The sequence below is a fragment of the Molossus molossus genome, unplaced genomic scaffold (genome assembly GCF_014108415.1).
Source record: "Molossus molossus isolate mMolMol1 unplaced genomic scaffold, mMolMol1.p scaffold_m16_p_3, whole genome shotgun sequence".
Taxonomy (NCBI): Eukaryota; Metazoa; Chordata; class Mammalia; order Chiroptera; family Molossidae; genus Molossus; species Molossus molossus.
In genome coordinates this window covers 43,954,844-43,980,828 of record NW_023425366.1, presented here as the reverse complement: position 1 = coordinate 43,980,828, position 25,985 = coordinate 43,954,844, and the positions used below count along the sequence as shown (strand labels likewise).

The 25,985-nt window shown below is 35.2% G+C and overlaps 2 protein-coding genes across 14 annotated transcripts in view; one reads left to right on the top strand and one right to left on the bottom strand.

Moving 5' to 3' along the window:
• Positions 1-9,833, top strand: part of SGTB (small glutamine rich tetratricopeptide repeat containing beta) — a 34,777-nt gene extending 24,944 nt beyond the window's left edge. For both annotated transcript variants that reach the window (XM_036278658.1, XM_036278659.1), the window contains 5 exons: positions 2,682-2,820; positions 2,923-2,985; positions 6,078-6,115; positions 6,348-6,431; positions 7,503-9,833. In XM_036278658.1, coding sequence (XP_036134551.1) covers positions 2,682-2,820; positions 2,923-2,985; positions 6,078-6,115; positions 6,348-6,431; positions 7,503-7,614 — 436 coding nt within the window. In that variant the 3' untranslated portion in view covers positions 7,615-9,833. The remainder of the gene's footprint in view (positions 1-2,681; positions 2,821-2,922; positions 2,986-6,077; positions 6,116-6,347; positions 6,432-7,502) is intronic.
• The window catches only part of TRAPPC13 (trafficking protein particle complex 13), a 42,966-nt gene continuing 20,690 nt past the window's right edge, over positions 3,710-25,985 (bottom strand). The window contains exons 7-14 of one of the 12 annotated variants that reach the window (XM_036278655.1): positions 24,051-24,123; positions 22,974-23,018; positions 19,307-19,324; positions 17,251-17,384; positions 15,938-16,136; positions 15,155-15,255; positions 12,363-12,513; positions 3,710-3,730 (exon numbers count right to left, since the gene is read on the bottom strand). In XM_036278655.1, coding sequence (XP_036134548.1) covers positions 3,725-3,730; positions 12,363-12,513; positions 15,155-15,255; positions 15,938-16,136; positions 17,251-17,384; positions 19,307-19,324; positions 22,974-23,018; positions 24,051-24,123 — 727 coding nt within the window. In that variant the 3' untranslated portion in view covers positions 3,710-3,724. Of the gene's footprint in view, positions 3,731-6,045; positions 6,114-11,378; positions 12,238-12,362; positions 12,514-15,154; positions 15,256-15,322; positions 15,428-15,937; positions 16,137-17,250; positions 17,385-19,306; positions 19,325-22,973; positions 23,019-24,050; positions 24,124-25,985 lie in introns of those variants that run through there. The other 11 variants (XM_036278654.1, XM_036278650.1, XM_036278649.1 and 8 more) reach the window with 11 other exon arrangements.

Below are 25,985 nucleotides of genomic sequence, written 5' to 3'. Positions count from 1 at the left end.
GAGATATATATATATATATATATATATATATATATATATATATATATATATATATATGTGTGTGTGTATATATATATATATATGTGTGTGTGTGTGTGTATATATATATATATATAATTATTTTTTAATCCCCACCCAAGGATATTTTTACATTTTATCTTCAGACAGAGTGGGAGAAGAGAGAGAGAGAGAGAGAGAGAGAGAGAGAAACATTGATGTGAGAGAGACACATCAATTGGTTGCCTCCCGCACAAACCCAATCAGGGCCAGGGACGAACTGCAACTAAGGTACATGCCCTTGGCCAGAATCAAACCTGGGACTCTTTGGTCCGAAGGCCGATGCTCCAACTGCTGAGCCAAACTGGCCAGGGCGAGCATATTTTTACATTAATCTTCAGATAGAGCTGGAGGAAGAGAGGAAGGAAGAGAGAGAGAGAAACATAGATGTGAGAGAGACGCATTAATTGGTTGCCACCCATACAACCCCAACTGGGGCCGGGAACGAACTGCAACTGAGAAATGTGCCCTTGGCTGCAATTGAACCCAGGACTCTGATCTACAGGTGACGCTCTTACCGCTGAGCCATACTGGCCAGGGTGGCATTTTAAATGCAACATGTCCCATTCTTGGCCGGGTGACTCAGTTGGTTGGAGCATCATCCTGCACACCAAAAGGCTACAGGTTTGATTCCCAGTCAGGGCACATATCTAGGTTGCGGACCCAAACCCAGCTGGGGAGTGTATGGGAGGCCACTGATTGATGTTTCTCAAATTGATGTTTCTCTCTCTCTCTAAATCAATAAAAAAAGTATCCTCCAGTAAGGATTAAAAAAATTTTTTTCACACGTCCCAAACAGAAGTCTTGTTCCCTTCTTAAATCTTTCCCATCCCAGGGCTTGAGTCAAAAGCCTAGGAGTTGTCCTTCATTCTTATCATACCTGGCACATCTAACCTGTCAGCAAGTCCTATTCATTTCTGTTCTGACATACATATATCTTGAATTCAAGCATTGATTGCTATCTTGTTTAGGACCCTAGTCCAAACTGCCCTCTCTTACCTAGGCTACTACAGTAGTTTCCTAACTGGTCTCTCTGCCCCGCACCCCCAACATCCCAAGTCGATCCTCTGCAGAGAAGCCAGAGAGAGCTTTCCAAAGCATAAATCAGATCATGTCACTCCCTTGCAACCAGAATAAAACCCAGACTCCAAACCATGGTTCTATATTATCCCCACCAGATTACTCCCTGACATCATCCCTTTCCAGTTTTCTGTGTTCCCTCCCAGCCCCTGTCCCATTCCGGAAGCATACCATGCTCGCATCATACTATGCTCGCATCATTCCCAGGGCCTTTGTGTTTACTGCTGCTGCTGGTTAGCGTGCTCCTCCCTGCTCTTCATGACTTCTGTCTTATCATCATCTAGGTCTTTGTAATGTGGCTGCCTTTGAGCAATGTTTTTATTGATTATTTAGAGAGAGGAAGGGAGAGAGAGACAGAAATATCGATATGAGAGAGAAGCATTGATTGGCTGCCTCCTGCACAACCCCATTGGGGATCAAGCCTGAGACCCACCCAGGCATGTGCCCTGGCGGGGAATTGAACCAGGACCTCTCAGTCCATGGGACAACGCTCAGTCCACTGAGCCACACTGGCCGGGCCCTATTTATTCTCTTTAATGTTACTCTCTTTTATTTGCATAGTTATTGCTTGTTTTCCTCAGGTAGAATGAAATTTCCTTAAACTCAAGAGCTTTACCTTTTTTAATCGTGCCTGGTGCATGATAGGGTTTGAGTATATGTTTATTGACTCTTCATTAAAAAATTGAGGACTTTGATGAATTACCTTTCATGGTTGACTGGTAGAAAACTAATTAAGGTCTATGAATTTTTCTGTGTCTAGGCACTATATTTTACTTACATCAGAAGTCTGTGAGGTAGGTCAGCCATGACTTAATTTGTTAAAAACAACCGTAAAACAAATAAAAACCTCAATGCTATGTATCCATATATGCCATTATTGTTTAGTTCTAAAGTAATTTTCCAATAAATAAATTCTAACTAGGTGGAGGAAAGCAAACATTTAATAACTAACTCTGTGACTGGGATAATAATGTCTTAGGTTGTAAAGGATGCTAATTTTATCTATTTAGCAGCTAACATGTATTGTTCAGGAGTACCCCACAGCCAATTTTTATTTTTTATGGTGAATTGATATTTGTCGTGACACAATGTCTCTGCTAGGACGTAGGAAGAAAGTGTGACATTCTGAAGCACAAATTTAGCTCAGATTCCTTAAAGTGGTTTTAACATTATGGAGTTACATGACCACAGGATTGTGAGTCAGCTCACATATTTGTACGGTGTAATCATTCATAAAGCAAATTACTTCACATATCAGGCTTAAAAATGGAAGGGTAGGTAAGGTTCCTTTCTAAGCATCAAGTTCATGGTTAATGTAGGACAGCTAAGGTTGTCAGCAAGCAGTATGGAGAGTGCAAACTTTCAGAATCTTGGAAATAGAAGGAATTTTAGTGATGCTCCTGTGAACCTTAGTATAATTAATAAATACATTAAGTGTAACCTGGATTCTGATTGAATACCAAGACAAATGTTTATCTATGTTTGTGGATATCTTGATACTCTTTAATCATATATCTTATACCCGTATACTTTATTCTTTTCAGGCTGGCCCTCACTGCCATGAATAAATTTGAAGAAGCAGTTACAAGTTATCAAAAGGCATTAGATCTTGACCCTGAAAATGATTCCTATAAGTCAAATCTGAAAATAGCAGAACAGAAGTTAAGAGAGGTATCCAGCCCTGTAAGTTATTAATGCTAAATGAGTGAAATAGTTTCTGTCATTCACAATTTATTGTCATCAGATTGCAGTGGTTAGAATAATTCTGATATAATTGTTTTACAGACAGGAACTGGATTGAGCTTTGACATGGCTAGCTTAATAAATAATCCAGCCTTCATTAGTATGGTGAGTATATTTCTTTTCTGCTCTGCTGGCTCTGTTTTCCATGAAGAAATATAGTTCAAAAACGTTTTAGAAACAAATAAGGGCGCTTTTGTGTCTGTGGTACTGGTAATAGAGTGGAGATATCATACTATGGCTGAGATTTTTAACCTGCCTGTGTACCTGTTTGTGAGAAAGCCACGGATAGACTTCAGGAAACCAATGGATTCCTACAAATTGTATATAAAAATTTGTTTACACATGCATATGTGCATTTTTCAAGGGCGAGAACCATACTTTTCATCAGATTGGCAAAGGGGTCTGCAAATCTACAAAAGGTTAAAAACCGCTTTCTTACATGAAAATGGCCCTGGGAAGGTATCTGGTAACTGAGGTCTGAGGATTTGGTTATTGTGGTTCCCTATGCTCTCCCTTCAGCATTGTCTGCTTCCTTTCTATCTTAAGAGTTCATTTGACTTTTTAGTATCATTCTTACATATGTATTCGCCATCCTTCAAACCAACAAAATTACTTAGAGATCTTTTTGAAAACACACACACTTTGGTACATGATATGGAAACTCTGGTTTAGTGAGTCAGGGATGTTACCTGGGCATATAAAGCGGCTCTGGTGTCTGCATGCTTCTGGCCGACAACAGTTCTACCAGATGCTTGCCCTCGGGAGGCGGGGCCGCATCTTTGTTTCCTTCAAAAAATGTCTTGCATCCACTAAATTTTCAGCTGAATTGAAATGTACAGATGGCTCATTTCTAGTGAGATAAAAAAGTCTCTTTGAACATAGCAATTGGTAGTTTAAAAGTGTTAGTTGAAGTCTCTGTAGACAGTAGTTATTTTTAATCACTGACCCTAAATGAGGTGTTGGGAAAGCCATCACTCGCTTTTATTACTGGAGAAATAATTGTCGGACTGACTAGCAAGCAATTCAGTAACTCTTGAGTCTCAGGACTGAGGCCAATCAAATTTAAGTTGGCCTTGCTACCTAACCAGTAAATGTGTCCCTCTGTAGGTTTTGTGACATTTTTGAACATTGTTACCCATTTCCAGGCCTCAGGTTATGCTGTTGTAGGATGTGAAAAAGGATTTTAGTTCCCAATTCAGCTGAGCCTTCCAAGAAGCTTGAAGTGAGATGTAAGACTACCATGTAGGAGGTGCAGAGGTGGGGGTTAAACACATACTGTGTGACATTCTTAAAAGGGGTCAGGTTGAGAGGGATTAAAAGAGGATTCTTAGAGATGCAAATTAAAACAACAATGAGGTATCACCTCACACCTGTCAGAATGGCCGCCATCAACAAAGCATCAAACAAGTGTTGGCCAGGGTGTGGAGAAAAGGGGACTCTAGTACACTGCTGGTGGGAATGCAGACTGGTGCAGCCACTATGGAAAACAATATGGTGTTACCTCAAAAAATTAAAAATTGAATTGCCATTTGACCCAGTGATTCCACTTCTAGGAATATACCCTAAGAAGCCTGAAACACCAATCAGAAAGAATATATGTACCCCCATGTTCATAGCAGCACTATTTACAATAGCTAAGATCTGGAAACAGCCCAAGTGTCTATCAGTAGACAAATGGCTAAAAAATCTGTGGTACATATACACAATGGAGTACTATGCAGCTGTAAGAAAGAAAAATCTCTTATCCTTTGAGACGACGTGGAGGGACCTGGAAGTATCATCCTAAGTGAAACAAGCCAAGCAGAAAAAGACAAATACCACATGATCTCACTTATATACGGAGTATAATGAACATAACAGTCTGAGGAATAGGGTAGACTCAGAAACATGGAAGTAGGGCACAGACTGACAATACTCAGCAGAGGGGGTAGTGGGGGGAGGGAAGAGATAAACCACAGAACTTATATGCATGTACGCATAACCAATGGACATGGACAACAAAACCAGGGACGGGGCAGGGGGGATGGGGAGGAGGGTGCCATGGGGTAAAAAAGGAGAAACATTGTAACAAAAATAAAATTAAAATAAATAAAAATAAAATAAAAGAGAGGATTTTTAAGGACAACTATTGGAGTTACTACTGTCTATGCAGAATTTGACTCAATATAAATTTTACATGAATATTGTTGACTATCAATTTGAGGCAAAAAAATTGTTTATACTTTCAAAATGATAAGTTTCAAAAGTATGTGTGTAGCCTTGGCCGGTTTGGCTCAGCGGTTAGAGCGTTGGCCTGCGGTCCCGAGAGACCCGGGTTTGGTTCCCGCTAAGGGCATGTGCCTCGGTTGCAGTTTGTCCCTGGCCCTGGTTGGTCGTGCGGGTGGCAGCCACTCGATGTGTCCCTTTCACATCGATGTTTCTCTCTCTCTTCCTCTCTCCCCCTCCCACTCTACCTGAACAAAAAATAGAAAAATGTCCTCAGGTGAGGATAAAAAAATAATAATAATAAAAAAGAAAAGAAAAAAAGTATGTGTGTATAAATACACTTCTCCCACTTAAGCATGACAAATTTGAAACTACCAAGTCCCATGGAGCCAGGTCACATCTGTACAAGTATTTTGTTTTTTAATCCTCACTTGATATATTTATTTTCCACTTATCTTCAGACAGAGTAGGAAGGATAGAGAAAGAAAGAGAGAAGAAGAGAAACATGGACTGAATGCCTCCGCACGACTTTGACCAGGGCCAGGGACCGAACATGCCTATGACCGGAATCAAACCTGTGACTCTTTGGTCCGCGGGCTGACGCTCTAACCACTGAGCAAAACCTGCCAGGGATAAGAGTACTTTTCTGAAGTGGATCCTGTTAAGTGTAGGATATTCTTTATACTTTTAAAGTTTCTATTTCTCCATTTGACTTTATTGACCTGATCAGTGGTAGTAAGTATACTGTGGTCAATATCCTTAGTTTATCATGTTGTTGGTAGTCTCTCGATCCTTGCAAGTATTTTAAGTGCCATTGTTTTCTAGTACTTCCTACATTCCCATTCACTTTGTATAGCACACTAAAACTCTACAGAATGTTAGTCCACACGTGGTTTAGCTTTCATTACTGACTTTTTTTAAAAAAGAAATCTTTGTTAAAGATTCCTAAATATTAACTACCTTTAATGAGAGATGCCATTTTTCAATTCCAGGCAGCAAGTTTAATGCAGAATCCTCAAGTTCAACAGCTGTAAGTATAGAGAAAGAGCGTATCACATTCCCATTTGACAGCTCCTAACTTGAGCACATCAACTCCAAAGTGACTAACTATCCAATCTGCCAGTCAATTGGCATTTAAAGTCACACCGTGTAGCCTAACCCTCTACACAGTGTAGGTAATATTGAACTGACTTTTCTTTGGCCAGTATCCTCCTTGTGAAGACTATATGTCAATCCAATGATATACCTCTCGCCTACTCTAGAATGTCAGGAATGATGACAAATGCCATTGGGGGACCTGCTGCTGGAGTTGGGGGCCTAACTGACCTGTCTAGCCTCATCCAAGCGTAAGTGTTGCTTAAAATAGAAATAGTAAACAAGTGTTTGTTTTAGTTTGTCTGTAGTTAGAAATAGTAAGACAAAGTATTTTATGTTTCAGTTTGTCTCTAAAGTGAGGGGACCAGGGCTTTCTTTGTTAATTTTTATCATTTACTGTATCAGTGGCCTCACTGGTTATTAAATTTAAAAAGAGTTCATAAGTTGGAATTTTCAGACTGAAGGGCAGGAATCCAGCTCTGCATTCAAGAAAACGTTTTTCAGATTTGAACAGCCAGGCAAGGGTGGAGATTAAAGTCAAGTAGCTACTTCAAGTCTGCATTAATTTATGGGCACCTGTATCAATGTTCAGACAATCTAGGAAAGCATTCTATTCAAGCTTTTCAGTGCATGTTATCACTAAAGGAACTCCGTCATCTTGTTACCTTCACTTCCAACCAAGCTGCTTAAGATATTCTGCTTTTTGAATCTGTGTGATGCTGTCACTGAAGGTTTTATCTGAAGCCATAGGTATCATTTGCTGTTTGTGATCATGACCATGTATGTAACCCCATGTGCAATATTGCATTTTTAGAGTGATCTTTAAGTGGCATGATTATAGTGGTGTCTCACACATGCAATGGAGGGTCACACATCAGGACTCTGTATTAAATTTGCCTTTTTAAAAATCAGTTTTGTTCAGTGACTTCTATACACATCCCAAAATGGGTGTGACATCCGCCACATAGGAGACTATTAAGATTTGACTATAAGACCAAATAACTGGCATTGTGTTTGAGCACATACAATAAAAGTAAATACTTTGGAGCCCTCTGTTTATATGTGGTTAGGCACGAGAGGGGATAGATTTCACCCAATTCAGGAACTTTTTAGCTTGGGTGTTTCATTTCTTATAAAGAACAGTGCTTTGTCATAACATTATATGAACGCATTGGTAAACTTGCAGATACTGCAGTTGTGATTCGAAAACTTGTCCTTCTAGAAGTTCCCTTTGGGTAGTACCCACATCCTCTGCAGTTTTTTTACAGGTATTGTGTAACTGGGACTCCGCTACTCATACCACTTTCCCTCTTCACTCACAGGGGACAGCAGTTTGCTCAGCAGATACAGCAACAGAATCCTGAACTTATAGAGCAACTGAGAAATCACATCCGGAGCAGATCCTTCAGCAGCAGCACTGAAGACCATTCCTGACTTGACCAGGGGCCGTAGAATGCAAACGGTTATGGCTCTGAAGTGTCTGCTGTAGATAGTGGCCAAAACACCTAAAGAATAAATCTGTCTAGACAATAGGTTTATCACAGATTGAGCATAACATGACTCCTTTGTAAATGGTCAGTAGCCTTGCTAAGTGCCAATGCAGCACACAGCAGGGTTCCATTTTCAAACCTTCATCATCATATCTGTATATTAGACTTAATAGTGAGTTCTCTAGCTCGCAATTCCCATTAGCAAACATTTTGAAGGGGAAGATAAGCAAGAGGAAAGGTTCCAGATGCTGGCTTAGGAGGAATGGACTTGCCACTGAGCAGCACGTCTGGAGAGGAGAAATCTGTTATGTAGGTTTAGTCTCAATAGTGCTCTCAGTAATGAATATGCACATAGGAGCCAGTACTGTCTTTAATGCTGCTTGTTTCAGTGGGTGGCAGGGAGTCTTAAGAGCTGGTGGGAAGCAGAATTTGGTGGAAGGGTGGTGGTTCTGAAAAGAAAGGCTAGATACTGTGAATGGATAGAAAGTGAAGGTAGGTAGGATGCTCAGGTTTTTGCATAGTTCTTAACTAATCTTGCCTGCAGTTTGGTATTTATAAGATTAGCATGGCCAATTATGCTAAGTACATAATAAAATACATTTAGAAATCCTTACTGGTATTGGTTAGGTCAGTCATATAACTATTCAATTTAACTAGCACAACTTCCCCGGTGGTGGACTTACCATGGAAACTCTCAAATATACCTACATTTAAATAAGCCAATGACTTGGGTCTTAAGGATTTTCTAAGTGGCATTTAATTATGTGCTCATAGACAGATTTTATTTTTAATTCAGTAATTATTTGATGGATTACAGAAAGCACCTGTCATTAACAATGTTTGTTCATGTAATCCTCTGCTCTGATTAGCTTTGGCATGTTGTTTTTATGCTTAACCTTAATTTGATGCAACTTAAACATAACAGGGGACTTAAAATATTGTATTTAAATTAGAATACATATTCGTGGAGAGAAATGACATTGTTAGGTATTAATGGCATGGCTCTAACTAGAATGATTAGACGACACTGTTTTAACTGGAATTTCTTTTGTTTGTTAACTATGAAATAGGTAAAGTTGGGCAGACACGTAATGATTTCACAAGTGTTGTGAGAGAAAACTGAAAGAGATGTAATATTAACCAGGGCCTTATTATAACTATTCTCCTCAAAAGACCACGTTATCTTGAAGTATAAATACCAACTTTTCCTCTCTTTCCCTTTGTGAGATTAGGCCAGTAGTTGTATAATTTCACTGTAAGAATCATCTGGTGAGTTTGTTGAAAATGCAGATTCAGGACTATACTTTCAATTTTTATTTAGTAGGTCCTGTAAAAAGGAAGCATCATTTTAAACAGTACACCAGGTGGTTCTGATATAGATCCAAAGATTCTAAATTTAGAGCAACACTAGGTTACAAATGTCTTGTCAATTAGACCAGCAAATACCTAACGCCTCTGGGTTTAGGCTACAACGATGACCTATATGAACCTATGTCCAGAGAAGAGCAGAACTTAAGTCTTAGGCCCTCTGAATTAAATCTCCTATATTCCATCTAAACCAACTTAATTTTTTCATAAATTCAGCTCACCTAGCATTCAAATTTTATATAGAATGAAAGATGAATTACATGAAAGTGATGACATTGATGAAAAAAAGCAAAGCTGATCCTTAATTAAAAATTAATCACTCTTATCCAATATTGGGTAAGAAAAAGTTTCTAGCATAACTATCTTGAGTGCATTAAAATGCTTTCAGGTTGATAAACTGGTAAGCCTCTAGCTCACTAACTAGGAAAAGTGAGAAAATGCAAATCAACATCAGAAGTGAAGGAGGGAATATCAATGCAGACCCTGCAGACATTAAAAGTATCATTAAAAAATACTACAACTAACATTAGGTCCATATATTCAACAATATTAACTTAAACGAAACAAACTCCTTATAAGACAAAGTATTGAGCTCACTGAAGAAATAGATATTGTCTAGAAAACAAGGCTCCAGTCCAAAACAACTGCAATGGGGAATTCTACTAAAAAAATTAAGGGAGAAATAATATCAATCTACACAATCTTTCAGAAAACAGAAGAGGAGGAAATAATTCACCACTCATTTTATATACCTATTACTCTGAAACTAAAATTAGACAAAGACATAATAAGCAAAACCCTTTATTTTTTAAAATATATTTTTATTGATTTTAGAGAGGAAGGGAGAGAGAGAGAGAAACATCAACATTGACTGGCTGCCTCCTGCATGTCCCCTGCTGGGGATTGAGCCCATAACCTGGGCATGTGCCCAACCAGGAATTGAACCAGCAACCTATTGGTCCACAGGTTGACGCTCAGGAGCGACACTGGCTGGGCTATAAGCAAAACCCTGTAAAAGAATGTCTTGATTTGCTAACATGTGAAGATAGCCACTTTTTACAAGTAATTGGAATTGATGTATTTCTTCCGTTTTATCTCTCTATATTGTTTCTTTGCTAATATACCACCCATAACAAATTCAGACTAAATGATACCTATTCACTCATCTGGATTTCCATGAGATTCAAGCCATTTTTGCTCTTCAAGTACCTTCATCAATTTGGAATCACTGAATTTCAAGAAAGCTTTGTGTAGTTGGATTTTGCTAGCTACTCATACAATTATAAGAAATGCCCCAGATATTATTCTTGCTCATCTGAAATAAGGCATTTAAAGTAAATCTTTATATACAATCTACTTTGGAATGATTGACTTCCATTAACCACATTTCATTGTAGTAGCTGTAGCTATTATTATGCTATGTAAAACTTAAAATGTCTTTTTTATGCAAATAACATTTTCATTTGATGTACCAAACTGTTTACCTAATTTTTATAATATGGTTTAAACAGATCCTTTCTAAAACAAGATTATCTAACTTTTATTTAAAAAATTAACAATATGTGTCTAGGTTATTGCTTGTAAAAAGAGACTTTGTAATCAAATCAAACTATATAGCACATTCCAAGTGACCATTATATGTTACTTTTAAATTTTGAAACAGAGTGAAATAGAAGGTTCAGCCATAAGGAAAATGCTTGAAAAACCATGGAAGTGCCAAGTGCAGTGGCTATAGAGTCTTATTTATCATTTAATCAATCTTATTCATTTTGAAGAGAGACAGATGTTTTATACTGCTTGCACTTTATTTTGCGCAGACATTTCATTAATTATTACTCTAACTTAAGGGGCAAATCTCACTCTGAATATAGCTTTCATTTTGGACCAATTTGTCATGGCAATAAATAATTATGCACTTAAGAAAACCAATTTTTGTATTTGACTTAATATACTCTCTCTTACATTTAAGCAATTATATATACATCCCTACATTTCAACTTACCAAAACAAGTGTTTATTTAACAGCATAACCTTTTGTTTTCCTGACAAAATATTGAAACATTTATTACATTCATGTTGCAAAGTTGTTTACAATCTTAACTTTTTCAATGTTTTGTTCAGGGCATAAGTAAATTCATGTGATTACATGCAGAGATAGAAAGTTTTATAATATTAATACATGATTTAGAGTTCAAAATCAAATTATCAGAAGCTGGAAATCCTTTAAATATGCCCATGAGAATAAGTGGCTTATTATTATTATTTTTTTTTTTAGGGAAAAAACAGGACTTTTGGACTTAGAAAAGTATCAAGCTTCTTAGTTAAAAGTTAACAGAATAATCGACAATGTAAGAAATAAAACCAATTCTGATCTGCTGTTAGTAACTGAAACTTAGACATGTGCAGGGTTGTACACAAACACAGATACACACCAACACAATAATTTGAAAACATCTATAAGAATTCATACTGTGCTAGCAAATATAAGGTTACTTGGGGACCATCCTAGTTTCTTTAAACAAGTTTCTGTTGACTAAGGAGCTAGGAAAAAACTGGAGTTAACTGAAATATTTCTGAATAATGTATTATAAAAATTCTGAAGTTTTTAGAAACAGCTGTCAACAAATTGCAGCCTGCAGGCCAGCTGCCCCATTTTGTAAACACCCCTGGACTCTTTTTGCCTATTGGCTGATCTCACACTACAACAGCATTTCCAATAGAAACCACATGGCCTGCAAAGCCTAAAATATTTAGAATCTGGGCCTTTACATAAAAATGTTGCTGATCCCTGGCCTAGATACTTGCTAGAGACAAATGGCCTCAAATATAGAGCTTTTAGAGAACAAAGTCCAATGGTCATCTAACTGAAACAAATAGATATGTATAGAAAATATACACGTTCTTTTAAAATACAACTCTCAAGATAAAATCAGTAGATGGTCTTTTCAAAACAAATATTTAATATTTTAACTGTTTTACAGGAAACTTAAATAATATATACTTATTTTTACTGTTCATCATTTTACAAAGGCAAGAGAAATACAGAAAGTTTTCTAAAACTCAATGGAAAGCATAACATTGGACATTTTCTTCAGCTTTCCACTTTAGTGGCCGAAGATACCACACAGACTTGTGCGATGTCATCATACTCGTATGTTCTCTTTAGAAACGTGTCTGTTAGTCTTAAGCCGGAGACGCTCTATTGAGAGAAAAATATAGGCCTAAGTTTTCATTCAGTGGTAATCACTAGAGAAAATATGGATACAGTACATGATAATGGGTTAAGAGCTCCCAAATACTGAAATTATTGAAAAGAGAACATACCTGCAGTCCCTGTACTGACGACAGTAGAGTAAGGGCAAGGCAGAGACAGGAACTTGGGTGTAGCTTTCCAAGCTGTCTTCCTGAAATGCCGCACCAGTGGATAGAATTGGTATTGCACATTTCCAAAACGAGGTCCATAGTCCTCTCACTGCTGGGGGAATCAAAGAAAAACGGGAATAAATCTTGGTTCCTTTCCTAAGAGGTATGCGATATTCTTGCATTACAGCCAGTGAATTTGTTTTCTGGGTGTCCAGGAGAATTAAAAGCCAGAAACAGAAATTAAAGTATATCATTTTGATTTCACTTAAGATAGAATCAGGAAAATGAAAGAAGACAGTATCTTCCAGGGTTTAAAGTGTCACTGAGAATTTGCTGGTTCTATCACTAAACACTTGGCTCCCTGCAGCTGATCTGTGAGTAGCTCTGCCATTTCTCTGGGAGGCTTCCAGACATCTGTGTCTAATCTTGTTGCTATGCATCCGTCACTATTTCTGTTAGGTAATATACAGGGAACAGAGTGACAAGCTGTGTCTGGTTCAGTGCTTTTTCTATTTAATGTATGTTTCTTTACCATGGAGATAACACAGAAAATTACTGACAAGATTTATAAGAAGTAAATACTATTCAGGTTTGTTCACTATTAACATAAAAAGCCTGCTTCTGCTCATAATTGATATTGCTAGTTCTGCTTAAACATGTTAAATTTAAACAACTTTTAATGAAAGTATGCACATTGCTTAAAGAGAAAACAAAGGCTCATAATGAAAAGTAGTCTCCTACTCTACTACCATTCATGACTGCTTTAAACTCTTTTATCTTTTTTTTTCTTCTCATAGTTGGCTCCATATTTTAAAATACTTATTTAAATTTTAATTTATTGATTCTTAGATATAGTGATTTAATGATACTTAGCTTTTATAGGTCTCTGTCTCCTAAACAAACATTTGAAATATCTACTGTGCCACAGACCAGGTTAAATGCACTACATAAATTTTCTCATTAAATTTCACAAAAATCTAGTAAGTATGTTGTATGTGTCTGTGTGTTGGGGATTGTGTGTGTATGTGTGGGGGAGTGTGTAAATCCCATTTTTATAGATGAGAGAACTAAAGATCTAAGAAACAAGTGCTTTTTTATTTTTATTTTGTTTATCTTCACCAGAGGATATTCTTCCATTGATATTTTTAGATACAGTGGAAGGGAGGGAGAGAGAGAGGGAGGGAGAGAAACATTGACATGAGACACATCAATTGGTTCCCTCCGGAACAACCCTGACCGGGACCCAGGATTGAACTTGCAGCCCAGGTACATGCCCCTGACCGGGAATTGAACCTGAGACCCTTTGGTCCATGAGCTGACACTCTAATCACTAAGCCAAACTGGTCAAGACACAAGTGCTTTTTTTAAAAAAAAACTTATTTGAATCACCAAAATTTAAAGTGAACCCAAAAATTTTTTGACAGCATTTTGTCATTTGGTCAATAACGGATTTGCTATACGTCAAAAAACTTTTAACAAAGAAAATCCAAAACCACAGAATGCAAAGGGTCTTCACCCTGTGTGTACTGTGTGCTGAGCTCCTCTGATATAGTCGGCCCTGCATTTACAATCCTGGTAACACATGGGCCCTTCTCTTGAATAATTCATAGACTAGAAAGCGAAAGACTAATAACTGTAGCAATATATCAGTGTCACTAAAAACTATATTAAAATTTGCTATGACAGAGAAAGGAATGATGAACTGAGCATGGGAGGGTCTAGGTAGCTTCATTGGGGAAGTAAATATTTTTGTAATTTTGAAGGATGACTCTTTCCTATCTCCTTCTAGTACTGTAAGGTGGAAATGGAATTTAAAAAGATTACACATTCAGACAGTGAGGGTTAGGATTCATCACTGTAATATGATCAAAATGCCCCAAATAATAATACATACCAAGTAGTAACAGAAGGAGTAACAAAAGTGATAGGACTGGGATTTAATCCTAGACTTTTCTGACTTCAAAGCTCTGTGCTCTGCTTCCTAATAACTAGATTATATTCTCTTTTTATTATCCAAGTTCTGTTTTCCAATCTATGGTTACCCCTTACATTAAATTCATAACCTATTTTTACCTTCTTAATACTAAAGATACAACCTCAGGTATAAGTATGGCTCAGAAAAATCTGCCTTAGTACATTAAACCTATAATATATTATTCCATAAGAACCTACTATCTCATGCTTTGGTAATCTGAAGCGTGAGGGAAATGTAAACAAAGACAGAATATGGACTTTAAAGTCAAATATACACAGTTTCAAATCTGGCTCCCTGAGCTTAAATAAAATCATTTACCCCCGAGTTGGCTTTCTCTTGCTTAGACTGTGAATAATGAATACCTACCTCATAGGGTATAATGCATGAATGTAATCAAATACATAAACTGCCTAATGCAGTAGGACCTCGAAAGTATGTAATATAAAGCTACCAGATGAGGAACTCTACAGTATTAATTCTTGTAGGAGTAAGAAGTACAAACTGGTAGTTACAAAATAGTCACAGGGATATAAAGTACAGCTTAGGGAATATAGTCAGTAATATTGTAATGAACTATGATGCCAGGTGGGTACTGGAAATATCAGGGGAATACTTTGTAAAGTATTTGATTGTCCCATACACCTGAAACCAATACAAAATAATATTAAAAGTAAACTGTAATTAAAACATAAAATAAAACTTAAAAGAAAAAGAAATAAAAATTATTTTTTATGTGGGTGAGGAGGAAAGGACCTCCATCCACAAACACTGGCATTACCTGCAGTTTGTTATTTTACAGGTAATATGAAAAGGTTCTTCTAGGATTACGGTATCTGGGATTGCCTCCAAAGACAACCTAACATCTCCATAACCTGGAGCCTAAAAGATAAAGTACACAGTTAACATACATGTATTACAAAACCTTTCCATGGTCATGAAGGTACCATAGCAGGATATTCACTCAACAGTTGTTGGGTCTCCAAGCTGATGTTCTGAGAAAGTATTTTTCAGTCGTTTTGTTCTTCATTCTAACTTCTTTTGCTGCTACCACCTGCAGAACAGAACTATAGACCCTAACTGTTTTTGCTATAATTGCTCCATGTTCAGTACAGTTATAATGAATCTCATTGTAATGAATCTTACAATGAATTTCTAGGTCTATAAATCTCATAGATAAATAGTAAAGCAATTTTAGAAGGTCTGATCTTAAAGGGTTGCTTTCCATAGATACTTTAATACAGTAGAAGTCAGATGAACAGTGAGTATGAATCACCATAGGAAGGAACAACCGATAAGCAGTTATTTTAATTTGTTTGGTCAAGTAAAAAACCAGTATAAAGGATAAATTAACATTTGAACATTTTCCATTCATCTCAACACCTATTTTCCACCTAGAGATCAGTGAAATTATTGGTCTTTGAGCTCTTATTCTTTAGTAATACTAATTTCTTTCATAGTGCTCTGATTTTTAGTGACAAACCTAGGAAAATTTAAGTTGTTCTATATACCTGTGCCCCTGCCCCAACACCAAAATCCCCACCAAAGTTTTTTCCAGACTCACCATTCTCTGAAGTTGGCTGGTCTGTAATCTTCCCCTTTCACCTAGATTTGTTTTCCACACTATATCCAATTTTCCAATTACTGTTACTCCCTTAATGATGCCTGCTTTTTCTGCAAACTCCTTCTTGGGCTTTAGGCAGTACAAGTACTGGCGTGTATCCATTGGCTGCAAATATGTTCTTGACCCAAACGTAGTTACACTGAGAGGGGTGGAGACAGAGATGGAGAGAATTCTGTAGCATCTTTTAAAAGAAAAACCACGTGATTGTTCCTTTTGACAGGAATCGAATGATTTATCCTCCAAAGATCTAGAACAGAACACGTCAGTTGTTTCAACACAAATGAAAAGGACTTGTACTGAGAGGATTTATTTTTGTTTAATTTTTTTCAGTTGATATGAAATATCTTGAGGTTCTTTATAATAGAATGCAACATATTATCTAAATTGGATATATATCAATTAACAGAAAAAAATGAAATCAAAACGTTATGTATCCTTTCCCTTTTCTCTATAATTATCAAAAAATAGTTAAGATTAAGAAGAAACGTAACATTATAAACTAAGTAATTATTTCTAAATCAACTAAAATATCAGGAAGAGAATGGAAAATTGTTTTCCCTAGTGGGGGTATGGGACACTAAAAAGTTTTCTGTATCTAATCAACTGTTAAGATAACAGTAAACTTTTAATTCTTGATTAGAAAAGTGAGGTACTTTTCTCCAGCTATTACCTTCTTATCCTTTTGATGACAGAATATTTCTTCTGAAAGCTCACCCTCATCCTTATCCTTTCTAATTTCTCCATCATTCCTTCCCATGCTTCAGCTTTATCATTTACCTCACTGACTGGTTATGAAAATTAAAAGAACAAGTACTTCAAATAGTAAAACATAAAATGCAAACAATTAGGATCTTTATTTTTATGAATAAAGTAGAGCACAGGACATCTTCAGAGCAGTGAAACTATTTTGAATAATATGGTAATGGTGGATACTTGTCATTACATTTGTCAAAACCCATAGAATGTACAACACAAAAACATAAGCCCTAATGTAAATTATGGATTTGGTTAATTATTAGTACCAATATTGATTTATCAGTTGTAACAAATGTACCACATTAAAACAGCATGTAAATACTAGGACACTGGGCGGGGGGGGGTGGGGTGTGTGCAAGGACTGCTTTTGGATCAATTTTCCTATGGAAAAAAAAGTCTATTTATTAAAACAAAATTATAAACCATCCAAGGATAATGGGTATTAGAAGAATTCATACGTTTAAAATAAAGACAAACACTTCATAATTCATATTTACCATTCTCCAGCTTGGGTGACTGAATTTAATTCTGCTACATTGTACATTATAGATGGTTCCAATGAAACTTTCTCCATAAACATGGGTGAGGTGGTAATATTCTGAATCTGGGCTTCGAGAAATACTTCATCAGTCTAAGGATATGAAAAAAATATCCACCAAAGTGTGATGTTATTTAAAATATTAACCTCAACAAAAATATCTGATCTATATGAAGAAAAAATATTAACCACAAATGTGATTAGTTCATGCCTGCAAGTCAAAGTTACCAAAATTAATGCAAGAAAAGAAATCTTCATCCTAACATAATTAACAGGGGCAAAGTCAAGTGTTAGTCAACTGATAACTTGTCAAACAATGGATGGGGGATAACTATAATATTTTTGTATTTAGATCCAAAAAATTTGTTTAACTGAAATTTCATTCACAAATATTCTAAATATTCTAGTATAAGTTATTAAAATGTTAAAATGAAATTTAGTATGATTAACATACCTGTGCACCTATCATTTCAGTGATATGTTAAGATAATTTGGTCTTCATTATAACATTTGAACATGATACAACTTCAATTGTCTTTACTTCAATTTAGATGGTATAGAGACCACTACTAGTATAGCAAATAATGCATTTTATATAATCTTACAGGACTTACTTTAATTAAAGCAATTTGTTAGTGGTCATTAGTAATTTCTTGGTTCATTTATTATGTATATTTAGGGCTAAAAACATATATGAATTACACCTGACAATTTTAAATAAAACAAAAGATATTTTGTAGCCTTAGTGATGATAAGTGATGCTATTCAGCACTATTTTAATCAATGGGTAATTTAAATAAGTAGTTTTATAAAATTTTTTTATTCCCTGATTATGTTAAACATCCTTCTTTTTATGCTATTTGGTTATTATTTTTTTGTGAAATTGAAGGATAACAGACAACTTGGTTTATTTTATAAACTAATCTATATAAAAATATACTAAAGATATGCAAGAATTAATTTGTTCAAAATTTCGTAGTTATGTACGTATATGTTTTATATCTATATATAAAACAAAATTAACTATGAACAAAATAACGTGGCATTTATGAGTTTTTAAACACTAAATCCAGAAAGTGGAAATCATTTGCAAATATAATGATAAGGTATATTCTAATGCATTATTATCTAAAATAAAACAGATTCTTTAGTCCTTGGCATGTGCTCAAATGAAAATAGAAATACAATGATGCATCAGTTTAAAAGAATATACCTTAATTTAAAAGCATTATTCTACTACTTTTTCTCAAAAAAAATCTTAAATATATCCCATCAATCCATTGCTTTAAAAATAACCATAGACCCACATTTCAATTAAAATGCAATTTTCCGCATAAATTAGGAAGAGTTTAGATAAAATGAAAGAAAAAGAGCAGCATAATGGAAAATAAAGTTAGTCTGAATAGTTAGTATAAAATAATTTGACATTTGCAAAATTAAGAATTCAGGGCTATGGTAGTTGATGTCATTGCTATGTAGGTGATGTAATACTGCATAAGCAAATACTGCTTATAGTAAATAGAAATTTGAAACTATGATTTTAGCCAGCTCGGGAAAATTTGATTTTCTTCTGTTTACTGTTGTCAAAGGGCCATCCTCACCTGACCTAGATTTAAAACTAATACCACTGTACATCTGAAGGTAAATTTCAACTACATAGTTTATTCAGAGAGCTGAAGTATTAGGAGGGTATATTATACTAAGATGTTGAAAATTCCAAGGCTATTTTAAAAAAGGTTTACATGTCTCTTTTAAAAAACACCAAAGGGAAAAACACTAAAAATGAGAATACATTTGCTTCAATGACAATTTAATCTCTGATGTATTTTTTTCTCACAGAAGACAATATAAATATAAAATGTACAAAAAATTATATACACGTTTTTTGAAGTCAAATAGCTGGTATTCACACTAACTTTGTTTTTCCAATATGTTTTGTAAAGAGATTAATTAGAAAGAATCAAAAAGTGGTGAGTAAGATAAGCATATAAATTTATAATAAAAAATCAAATTACCACAGAACTGAGGTCACTCTAATGGAAAAATAAAAAGGAAAAATTAGAAAAATCAGAATTAAATGTTAAAGAAAAAGAATAACTAACTTTAAAATAAAATGCATTTCTGCATTTTTTTAAATTTACTAAACAAGACAGCATTAGTAAAACAAGAAAGTAAACAGAAAGCTACATAAAGAAATATGACAAATCATTTTTCTAAAAAGGTGAAACTGCTAAGGTTAAATGAAAAGAGACAAACACTACAGGTGAATACTTAAAATAGAGAAGTGTATTCCATGCCTTTCTTGTTCTATAAATTCTTCACTACATTGTAATTCTTCACAGATTACTTAAAATGGATATACACTATCCTCTATACTCAGAATACATACACTGTAGAGCTTCTCCTAAATTTGTCTAATAATAGAATCCCCTTTTCAAGGAGCATCTTGTGATTAAGGTTCTGTGGATCACACTTCAGAGAATGCTGGGCTAGACTATGGACAATTTAGAGTTTATTCTATTCTAGTTAATAGATTTCAGTTAGTCTTTCTTTTCATATATATATCTAAAGTTACCTATTTATCAGGGACCATCTCTAACGTCCATTTTTTTCCCCCCAAACACATAGCTGGAAATCATATGTCACTTCTCTACATTCCCAGAGTATTAGTACACTTCATGATCTAGTGGGGAAGGGGTACTTATACTGCATTGCCAGTCTCCTCCATTAGATCTAAGTTTCTTGAAGACTGGGAAGATGTTCAGCTTATATATATTTCTCTTCATTACCTGGCATGGAGCTCTGTACCCAGCAGGTGACCAAATGTTTGAATCCTAGCATCTAATGTTACTTCTTGCAAGGCTTTCCTATTTTAGAAGACTACGACAAAGTTTCTCACAAAAACTTGTTTTTCTTTAGGTGACTCATATTATAATTCTTAGGTACAGCATAACATTTCTTGCAATAAATGTAGGGCTAATTTTAGTTGTTGTATAGGACTCTGACACAGAGTAATAAATATCACCTATTGTTAGTGTGGTTTACTAACTCCTATAATTTCCCTGAATTTCCTAGTTGGGGTCAACAGAATCTGCCTCATCCTATTTATTTACTCCTGGTTTTTAGAGATGTCTATTTTCAAAAGTTCAGAATTTTACTAAAACATTCTGATGAAGTTTGTGGGCAAAAATTTAAAGTTTATGTTTACATATAATGTTAGTTGAAAAAGGCAGCAAATAAAATTGTTACTATGATTATAAACACAGAATACTATATATAAATGAGTAAAGATTGAAAGAGAATATGGATTAATGAAAAATCAATTACTTTATGGTGCGGTGAAATTGTGGGGTTTTTCTTTCTTTTCTGGGAGTATGTCACTTTTATAATACTATTCATGGAATAACTAGCAATTTTAAAAACTATTCGCAAATCACTGAATATTAGTGTTATAAAACTACCTGTCAAATATCTGAAAATACCAACTTATTTTCAACTAACTCAAAATATCTCAATATGCACTTTCCTAGGAGTCACTTACAGAAAAAAAGACCTACCTATAGCCCTATTATTTTTATTTTTCTAACATATCTAGTCTAACAGAATAGTTACCAATCTCCTCTCATACTATGAATGAAATCTTTCCCAGTAAAGTAATAAATTAATAAGACTATTTAAATTCACCAAGCTGAATAGCTATACTGCAATTAATCAAAAGTACACTATTAATAACAAAAAAGGTAGAACACATATATAGTATTTCAACTCCCCTATTCCCCCAAAAAGAAATGTCAACTCTTTTTTTTTTTTTATCCTCACCTGAGGACATTTTTCCATTTTTTACTCAGATAGAGCGGGAAGGAGAGAGAGGAAGAAAGAGAAACATCGATGTGAAAGGGACACATCGAGTGGCCGCCACCCACACGACCCAACGAGGGCCGGGGACAAACTGCAGCCAAGGTACATGCCCTTAGCGGGAACCGAACCCGGGTCTCTGTGGACCGCAGGCTGATGCTCTAACCGCTGAGCCAAACCGGCCAGGGCATGAAATGTCAACTCTTTAAACATCAAGGAATCTCCTTAATGAGACTGTACCTCCCATCAAATATGTATGCTTTTCACTATAATATTCCACATGCACTTGCAACTCTGCTGGGAATGCCTTCACTACTCTGAACTTGGACGTCTCCAACATTCATTCTTTCCAGACTCTGTTGCAGTTTCCCACCTCTCCCATGAAGCTTCTTTTGACTACTCTGAAATCTCCTCCCCAGAGTTCCTGTAGCACATCTTTTTATATCATTCTCTTTAGATGCACTTTATACTACATTAAGTAGTTTTGTTATTTTATGCCATTTTTTTTTTCCTCCTCATAGGTCTTACTGAGGTCAGGTTCCTTATCTTAGACATCTTAGTATGCCCAGTTGTAAAACAAACTTTATACTAAATAAAAACTCAGATGATGATGGTAAAAATATCTACCAAATTTGCAAACTTCTGATTATCATCTGATTTTAGAGTAATAAAGATATAATATTCAGCCTTGGCCAGTTTGGCTCAGCGGTTGGAGCATCGGCCTGCAGGCTCAGTTTCCGCTAGGGGCATATACCAAACAACAACAACAAAAGGTACAATATTTATTTCAAAACACTAGCTGCATATCTCTGAATTTATCACTGTGATATGAAACACATGATATTTGGGGAGTAAGGAGCCCATTGGGAATTCTGCTTTCTCTGAATTTCTAGAAGCCAGGATTAAAGTATAATTTTGTAAAAGAAATTGAAGCAATAAAACCTTTCTCCAACGGCGAATTCTATTTTATTTCTTTTGTTAAGTTAGAATATAGATAATCTTCTATTCTAAAAATTACTTTTTTCTATATTTTTGCCAATGTTTCTCCTAAGGAGTGTTTCAAGCCATTCACCAAACTCTGTAACCTTTTTTTTTTTTGTTATCCTCACATGACGACATTTTTTCATTTTTTGTTCAGATAGAGTGGGAGAGGGAGAGAGGAAGATAGAGAGAGAGAGAGAGAAACATTGATGTAAAAGGGACACATCGAGTGGCTGCCACCCGCACGAGCCAACCAGGGCCGGGGACAAACTGTAACCAAGGTACGTGCCCTTAGCGGGAACTGAACCTAGGTCTCTCTGGACTGCAGGCTGACGCTCTAATTGCTGAGCCAAACCGGCCAGGGCCCTAACTCTGCCTGGCACACTAACTTCCCAGGACAAAGACTTGACTATGTAAGCTCTACTTATCAGTATTTTTCCATGTAAATATTAAATCTTTTTTTTATAGGGTTAGATCTACTACTTCAATTTTTGTAATATCACAATCACCCTGTAAATATTCAACTGATTGCTGATATTTTTAGACAGTAACAAGAAACATTAAATGGAATTATAGAGCAATCATTTAAAGAAAGGGGTGAAAGTCTCACAAAGTTACTAATCAGAATAAAAATCAAGACATACTGACACCATGTAAGTTGAAAACAGCAGATTAAAGCAATGAAATTATTCACTTTTGATTGAACTTTATACTCATTTTTTACAAGTAATTTGCAGTACTATCAGCAATTGACTTCAATATGAAAAGAAATGTAATACAGCATAATTTTAGTCAAATAAGATGTTAATGTTTTATCTGAAATCCCATTAAGTGCCCAACACTTACCTCTGCATTGTAAAATTTGGTTTTCACATCCAGTGGTTTGAGAACCTAGTTGAATAAAGCATGTCAATCAGGAGGTTCTTATCATTTGACCATTTATTTTTGTTTGCTAGTTTTAAATAGCAGGGCTGAAATGTGTCAAAGTAATTTTCCAATTTTAATTTCAAAAGACATTTCTAATAGGTATGCAATACTCTTGGAAAAACAAAAATATCCCCAAAACAATCCTAAATGCATTTTTAAAAAGGCAATCATTGTTTCTTGACTAGGTGATAGTTATTTGGGTTTTACTTCATTATACTTGACTAAACTGAACACATATATTTCAGTATTTTTCTACATGCTTATTTCACCAAAAAATGTTTACTAAAATAAGCAATTGAAGTTCCTGTCAGTTTTTTTAAAAAAGGCATGCAAAATCTTAAACAAATGAGCAATGTAGCAAATGAATAGCAAAATGTTTCCTGTTAATACCTTTTCTTTCTCTTATTAGAATAAAAAATATACATAGCATCATATCTACATCTATAAACATACAGATATACATGGTAGTCTTAGCTCCCAGTCCACACACATACACATGTTAAACCAGTGGTTTTTAACTATTTTTGAACACTGACTTTGAAAATTGTGTACAAATACAAAATTCTCATGGAGTCCTTGATGAAGCTTGGTGTACTCAGCCCAAGACAATAATTTCTCACTTAAATATTTCCTTAGAAATTTGATACAATTTGCACTTATTTTAACTGGATTTTACAATCGTTTTTTTTCCCCTCTTCTTGTGTGTTTTGTCAACATATGAAAACAATAAAAAATTTGGGGGGAGGGGTAAAAATCTTCACGTTTCATTACAAAAACATTACATTGGTAATGATGATTTCTCTGCTTTTATTCAACTTAATTACACCTAACTTTAGACTGCTAGCAATATGACAAGGCCAAAAATATTAAGCTATTTGCTTTATTTGGAGCCTGTTTTCACTGTGGATAAATGGAAATAATTATACTTCTAAAAAAAAAAAAAGGTATGTAAAAAAAACCCCAAAACACCACATTTACCACTCTCATATTTAATACCTGAAATTTGAAGAATTTTCTAAAATACATTTTTTCTCCGCCCTGAGTTGTATAACTCACTGCACACACCAAGCTGAAACAGAAAGATGTCTTAATGATTTTGAATCATTTTCGATTTTGTTTTTTAATACTAAATCTACTACACCTCAATTCTACCTACAAATCTGGAAAATATTTATACCATTCATGTGAAAATGTAGTCAAATGAACCTAGAGCAGAAATAAAAAAGAGTTTCCACAGATATGGATATAATTACATGAATAAGAAAGTTCTGATCAGTAAAACGAGATCGATTTTTAGAGCAGGAAGTCAGAACCTTTCCCTTCGAAAGGTAGAATATATTCCAAAATAAACTGTATATAATTAAATCATTAAGTATAAACAGTAAATTCATAGAAATTAGAAAAAGTACAAATTTTAAAATTTTTAGGATGGGGAAAGGCTTGGTAATATAAACACAATGAAAAATAAAAAAAGGACTCAAAATTTTTTTAAGTTGAGTAAGTCAAAGACACTAAATTAAATTTTAAAAGCAGACAATAAACTTGGATAAAATACTTTTAATATGAAGACAAAATGGTTAGATTCTTAACATATAAAGAATTCTTGCCCTGGCTTTGGCCAGTTTTGTTCAGTGGTTAGAGCACCGGCCCTTGGACTGAAGGGTCTTGGGTTCGATTCCAGTCAAGGGCACATACCTGGGTTGCAAGTTCGATCAATCCCTGGCCCTGGTTGGGGTCGTGCGGGAGACAATCAATTGATGTGTCTCTCCTACATCAATGTTTCTCTCTCTTCTTCTCTCTCCCCTTCCCTCCCTCCCTCTCTAAAAATCAATGGGAAAATATCCTCAGGTGAGAATTAATAACAAAACAAAACAAACAAACAGAATTATTGTAAGTCATTAAGCAAACATTCGTATCTCACTCAAATTAGGAGAAAAGGAATAGATAAATAAATTGCAATATTATACTTGGCTAACAAAAATGTGAAAATCTTCAGCTTCACAAGTAATAAAAGCAACAAATGAAAATAATGAGATTAGATATTTCCATCTCTTAACATTTGGCCAAAATTCTTTTGAAGTAATATCAGGGTTGGTGAGGGTTTAGAGAAACTGATTCTTTACACAGCTAGTGGTTATAAAAATTTTAGAAAACAATCTTTCAGTAAAACAACCTAAAAATGTTTATAAGTTCCCATAGTTAAACCATTTCTAGTATTCTATCAGAAAATATTAAGGGTTCATCATGGTGTTATTTATAATAGTGAAACACGAGAAATAAAGTCAAACATTAGAGTACATAAATTAAAGTAGATAGCTGGTCCACGTTTGTAACATGAAACCATTAAAAAAAATAATGTTTCAGCCTTGGCCACTGTGGCTCAGTTGGTTGGGCATCAACCCATGAACTGAAAGGTCGCCAGTTCGATTCCTGATCATGGCACATGCCTGGGTTGCTGGCTTGATCCCTGGTAGGGGGTGTGCAGGAGGCAGCTGCTTGATGTTATGCTCTCCTATCAATGTTTTTCCCTCTCCCTTCCTCTCTCTCTCAAAACCATGAACTATTCTTTAAAAAATAATAATTTTTCAAAGAATACTGACTCAAATGGGGAAAATGTTCATGGTGAAGTGAAGATAAAACCACAGGTAATATGATAAAAATTTTGTAAAATATTATGTAAATTATTTATACACATCTGTTACAATTATGCACATAAAAAAGATAAGTAAATTTACAAATATATATACATATTTTTTTAAATCCTCACCCGAGGATATTTTTCCACTGATAATTATTTATTTATTTATTTTCCTCACCCGAGGACACTTTTGCATTCATCTTCAGATACAGCAAGAGGGAGAGAGGGGGGATGAGAGAGAGAGAGAAAAAAAAACATCAATGTGAGAGAGAGAGACAATGACTGGCTGCCAT